The 5,839-nt window shown below is 41.5% G+C and overlaps 2 protein-coding genes across 2 annotated transcripts in view; both read left to right on the forward strand.

Annotated features, from left to right (window-relative positions):
- Positions 1-5,839, forward strand: part of LOC119428521 (metal transporter CNNM4) — a 75,411-nt gene that overhangs the window by 38,563 nt on the left and 31,009 nt on the right. The gene's annotated exons all lie outside the window — the stretch shown is intronic.
- On the forward strand, positions 2,764-4,769 carry nkx2.3 (NK2 homeobox 3). The gene is made up of 2 exons (XM_037679305.1): positions 2,764-3,241; positions 4,003-4,769. Exons 1-2 carry the CDS (start codon positions 2,869-2,871, stop codon positions 4,653-4,655), a joined length of 1,026 nt encoding a protein of 341 aa, XP_037535233.1. The 5' UTR covers positions 2,764-2,868; the 3' UTR covers positions 4,656-4,769.

Below are 5,839 nucleotides of genomic sequence, written 5' to 3' on the forward strand. Positions count from 1 at the left end.
GGATGGATGGATGGATGGATGGATGGATGGATGGATGGATGGATGTTCAAAATGTCTCATTAACTGAAGTTAACTCTGTCTCCATGCCTGATATTTCAGAGAGTAATCACTGAAAGTAATCTCCAAAAAATGGTCGCCAGATAAAATTGAGCTTAATAAACACTAAAACGGTTATAAAATGTGGTGTGGTAGTAGCTGAGCATCGTCCAGCTCTGATGTGAAAGGCAGCGGGTGGTATCCCCTGCCAGACCTTTCACTCTTTTTAATGGTAAAAAAAACAAAACAAAACAAAAAAGCTGCAGTGCAGAGCGTCTGCGCGCGCCCTGACCTTGGTGGGGGTGCATGCTTATCCGTGGTTTTGAAATGAGCATGATAAATTTAGGGAGGGGGGTCGCGCTCAGCTCCGCGGAGCTCCTTGACACTTTTTAAAAGAGTCTCTGCGTTTTGTTACGGCAGGAAACAGGCCCTTCCGCTCCGCATAAACACGCGCCTCTGCGTGGACGCTTTCGGGCTGAGTGGCACGCAAGGACAGCCCGAAGATGAGGACGATGATGATGGTGGTGGTGGTCAGTTTAGCGCTCGAGAGGATGCGCGCGTGCACGTGCGCCTTTGGGGCTGAAAGCTAAGTGAGCCATTAGGCAGATGGGGGGCTGTGAACCGTGACGCACTGACCACGCGCGGTTTGACACAGGATCCCTCCAAGATAATTACTTGTAAACTCTTTAAAATTGAATTTGAACAAAAAATTAAAAATAACTTAATTAATAATTGTAACTGCTGCTGTGCTTTCGCTTTTATATGTATTAAATCATTAGGTGACCAAATTTGGAGCCTTTTGGTGAATGTTATAAGTTGTTTTAACAACAAATTTCTGGAAAATCACCTCCAAATCTGTACAAAATTATTGCTCGTGGTGGTTTACAAAATATGGAAGTGTGCGGGTTTTGTTGGGTCACATCATGCGAGTTCAGATAAAACTAACCATATGGCTCTGCCGTGCGTAAAAGCGCATAATTGGACTAAAAATAAGACCTCTCCTGCAGCTCTCCAGGCCTTTTAAATGCGTTTTTTTTTTTCAGGAAGAAGAGAAGATGGTTCACTAATGTAAACAAGGTCCTGCTGATGGGAGCGGATGAGATTATGGGCACATTCTCTCCTTTTCTTTCCACGCGGTTTAAGAGCAAAAGGCCTTCAGACGCTGGCGCCTGCTGCACTTGGACAGATAGTCGAGAGGTGTCCTGTTTCACCAGGAAGGGCAGGAAAGTGAAAGAAAATCACCACTCTTCTTTTATTATTATTATCATTATTATTATTATTATTATTATTATTATTATTGTTATTATTATTATTGTGCTAGTTTGTTTAAATAAAACAAAGCGGTTCTTTCTCAGTATTGGGTTACATAAAATGGTCAACACGACATGTATTATTTTAAAATTAGCAACTCTCAAATTTATAAAGCCCGATGTAATTATTAGCAGCTCAACATGTTTAAATGATTAAAGTAAAATAAATGTTCTGTTTTTTTTGAGAGATATTAATCAACAACACACAGGCCCTACACAGAAAGTGGAGCAGTAAGTTCAAGCTTTATTCTGTTTTAGATTAATTGGCTTCACAATCTGACTCCTCGTGAAAATACAAACAAATAAACTTCAAATGTCTGTTCTATTTATTAATTTATGAACATTTCTTCTTAAGCGATGTTTAGTGACGCTTTTGATTATTTATGAAACGTTTATAGGAAAAATCAGGAGCTGTGAACAAGTGAACAACAACATGTGAACTGCTTCTAAACAACAACAACAACAAATTGGATAAAAATAAAATAAAACTATTTTAAAAGCTTCCCCGTTCTGGAATATAAAAATAATGCATAATAATAATATTAAAAGTCAAGTCAGATTTATTCATAAAATACATATAAATTAGTGAGGAATTGTAAGTTTCCTTATTGCCAACTTGCTGACAACACTTGAAGAAGAATTTTAGAATGTTATTTTATTGCAACAAATTATGTTATTATTATATTTGTATTTTATTCCGATTGACTTTACGGTAAATAAATCATCACAGAGGTCAAACAATAATAATAATAATAAAAAAACAGTTAATGGGGTTAGTTAATAATAGAAACACGAACCAACAACAACGCGCCTGGGGACCTCTCAGAGTCCGGGGGGGATTCTCTTATCCGTGGATTTGGAGAGACAGGAAACAAAGATATGGCTTATCTTAAAACCACCTCAGTGATGAGGGGAAGAGCTGTGATGATTATTGGACCAGCCAGAAAATAGAAAGCCCGGGTAAAGTCACACATTTATTTAAATGTGACATTAAATTAAGGTCAATTCCGCACATAACAATGTTTGCTTTGATCAACTTGAACAGTCGTTCAAGATTCTTCAAGTAAACAAAGAGCGTGCTATTAAATCTTTCTTACCTACTTCCAGAGGAGTCGATGGCGTCAATAATTTTTTCATAAATTAGAAAAGTCTTCCAAAAGCACAGGTAAACCCAGAAAGAAAGACATGCTCTGTGAGTCCCTCCCCCCACTGAAGGACGTCACTGAAAGGGAGAGGACGGCATGTTGGCTGAGCCAGCTCTTTCTCCAGATAGCTGAATTCAGCCAACCAAACAGGATCGACCTCTCTTTCCCTCTCCCAACCCTCCAGACACGACGCTGCGCCCGGGGAGAGGCATGTCACAGCTGAACGCCAGCCAACCCTCCTCCATCTGCGTGAAAAACAAGCAGAGCGCGAGCCCTTTCCACCTTTACGCACGGGCTTTTGGGTTCTTTTACGCGCCGTTCGGAGACAAAACTCTTCGCTTCTGCTTCTGGTGACCATATTGCGTCATTTGGTGATAATGTTTCCCAGTCGGGTCGCTTCTTCCACCACGCCTTTTTCCGTGAAGGATATTCTGAAGCTGGAGCTACAGCAGCAATCTCAGCAGCACCAGCTCCAGCTGATCTCCTGCTTCGATATGTCCGGTGCGCTGTCGCAGCCCGGAGCCTTCAGCTCCCACTCACCGCCCTCCTGCATGCTGGCAGGCAGAGACAGTCCCAGCCCCATCAGCTCCTGTCTGTCAGAGAGCGAGGAGAGGATGTCGTTCCTCAGCGTCCTGAGCGTCCAGGACCGGCTGACGGAGGCCGGATTACCTCTGGAGGGGTTCGGGAACACGACGCAGAGCCACCCTGCAGACCTGCGGCTGGAGGCCGAGCCGGAGGAGCCTGACAGCAGTGAGGAACACTTTAATTTTTAATGTGTTTAGACAGAAGAGATGCATTACAGAGTGTAAATCAGGACATTGATACAGTTTAAATACCAGAATAATAAATGTGACATGTGAAGCAAATGATTACATGTAACCAGGGCAGCATTTGTTCATGTGAGAACAATAAAACAACCATCAAATGCTGAGCAAATAAATTATTTATTGTACTATTGTAAATATTTGAAGTTATATATCCTACTTGCATGTGACACTCCTTAGAATTAAACTTTTCTTCATAATGAGCTGTTACAATCTGTTTTTATGCTTCAGCATTAAAATGTTTACATCTGGACTGATGTGGATATTTGCACCCACATGAACTCCTGTGAAGGACTTCTCCTCTAAATTAGCTAATTTACAAATTATCAATATTAAAATGGCAAATTTCAAGACATACGTTTAATTTGGTTAATACTTGTTTTAAAATGTGCGTTTTTCTTTATTTAATGCCAATTTTTCTGTTGTTGTTTTTCATAAATGTAAACAAATAATAAATATATAACTAAATATGTACATATTAGTTGATCTATTTTATTTTATTTTTAAAAAGCCGTTTTCTGTCCAGTTTTGGCACTTTACGCACATTAGTCTTGCGCACAAATATCAATAGAAACTAGACCAAAAACAGGGAAATAATTATATATATATTTATAGTTTCAACAAGATATTTTAAGGAGTAATATTAACTAAATCAGAAGTGAGATTATTTGGTTTTTGTGCCAGCAGAGAGCTGCGGCGCGTTGGGAGGAGACTGTGACGATCCAGACTCGGAGAAAGCCGCCGCCAAGCAGCAGAGGACCCGCAGGAAGCCGCGCGTCCTCTTCTCCCAGTCGCAGGTGTTCGAGCTGGAGCGTCGGTTCAAGCAGCAGCGCTACCTGTCCGCCCCGGAGAGAGAACACCTGGCCAGCTCTCTGAAACTCACCTCCACACAGGTCAAGATCTGGTTCCAGAACAGGAGGTACAAATGCAAGAGGCAGCGGCAGGACAAGACTCTGGAGATTGCAGGTCACCACCATCATCACCACCATCACCACCACCCGCCACCTCCGCCGAGGAGGGTGGCTGTGCCGGTTCTGGTGCGAGACGGAAGGCCCTGTCTGACTGGATCTCAGAACTATAACCCTCCGTACACAGTTGGAGCTCCCAGCGCGTACAGCTACAGCGGCTACCCGGCCTACAGCTACAACAACTCGGTGTATTCCAACACCTACTCCTGTTCCTACTCGAGTTTACCCGCGCTGCCTCCCAGCAGCACGCCCGCTAACGCTTTCATGAACATGAATCTGGGGAACCTCGGTGCCCAGACGCAAAGCCAGGCTCCCCAAGGACCGGTGGTCGCCCCCTGCCAAGGAACCCTGCAGGGGATCCGGGCCTGGTAGCTGAGACTGCAGAGGCGCACCAAATGGATGGATGGACATGAACTCCAGCCTCCAATATGAAAGACACTGAATAGTTGACAGGAACATTAAAAGGTCTATGAAGTAACCTTGATCCGCCCATTGAACTAAATAAAACACACGTGTGCATTTATGTTTGAAACTCTTTGAAAATGTGTTGGATTTTATTGTTTCTGGTTAGTTGTGCGTAATGGCGCAAAACGGATGTAAAGTGCCACAAAACAAAAGGAATATGTATGAACATCTCTGAAATAAGCATGCATTTTTAGGCATGAAAGCTAGCATTTGCTTATTTAAGTGTTATTAGAAATAAGCCATTATTATTAATAATCATTTTATAGAACATTGTTGCCAGATTATATTAAGCCACAAAATACAACAAGGTGCGCAGAAATGTGAACGGATATAATAGTATTATTTTTCAAAGTTTTTTATTTTTATTTTTAGAAATAGTTCAAATTTTGTTTATACTGTAAGTTTTTATTTTGAGTGAATCTTGTATTATAGGTTTACTAAATCAGTTTATAGCCTCAATTCAGCATCGAGTCAAGCAACGATGAAAATAATCTTTGATGATGAAGTTAAACAACATAACAAACAAAATGACACAAGTGATTGTAAGATATTGTACTTTTTTGAAAGTTTTACACGTGTCTGGGTGAGTGTTGCTATTTGTACAATAATTATTGGAAACAGGATTAAAAAAAGCGTTTTTTTACAAGAATACAGGAAGCAACTGACAGGGATATATTCCAACATTTCTCATCATCTCGAATAGTTTCTCAAGCCTAAAAGCATGTTGATATATCCCCCCCTGTGAGAAAGCCTGCTTGAGTCTGAGACAAGAACCAGAAGCAGAGAGAATTTAAAGGCGAGCTAAATGTGCGCTTGCAGGATTCAGAGATGGACACAAAGCAGACAGAAAGCAGCACATCCAGGACCCACACACAGCCTGGAAACCACCAGAGAGAGCACCCAGCGATAAATATTACTGAGAGGGACACAAATCTATAGCAATAAAAATAAAAATGTATGCTTTAAAACAATTTGTACAACTCTAAATATTGTTTTCTACATTTTTACGCACAGCCAAGGCCTCCCCACCTGCGCGCGCGCGCACACACACACACACACACACACACACACACACACACACACACACACAC

This window comes from Nematolebias whitei, chromosome 1 (assembly GCF_014905685.2).
Source record: "Nematolebias whitei isolate Nwh7 chromosome 1, NemWhi1, whole genome shotgun sequence".
Taxonomy (NCBI): Eukaryota; Metazoa; Chordata; class Actinopteri; order Cyprinodontiformes; family Rivulidae; genus Nematolebias; species Nematolebias whitei.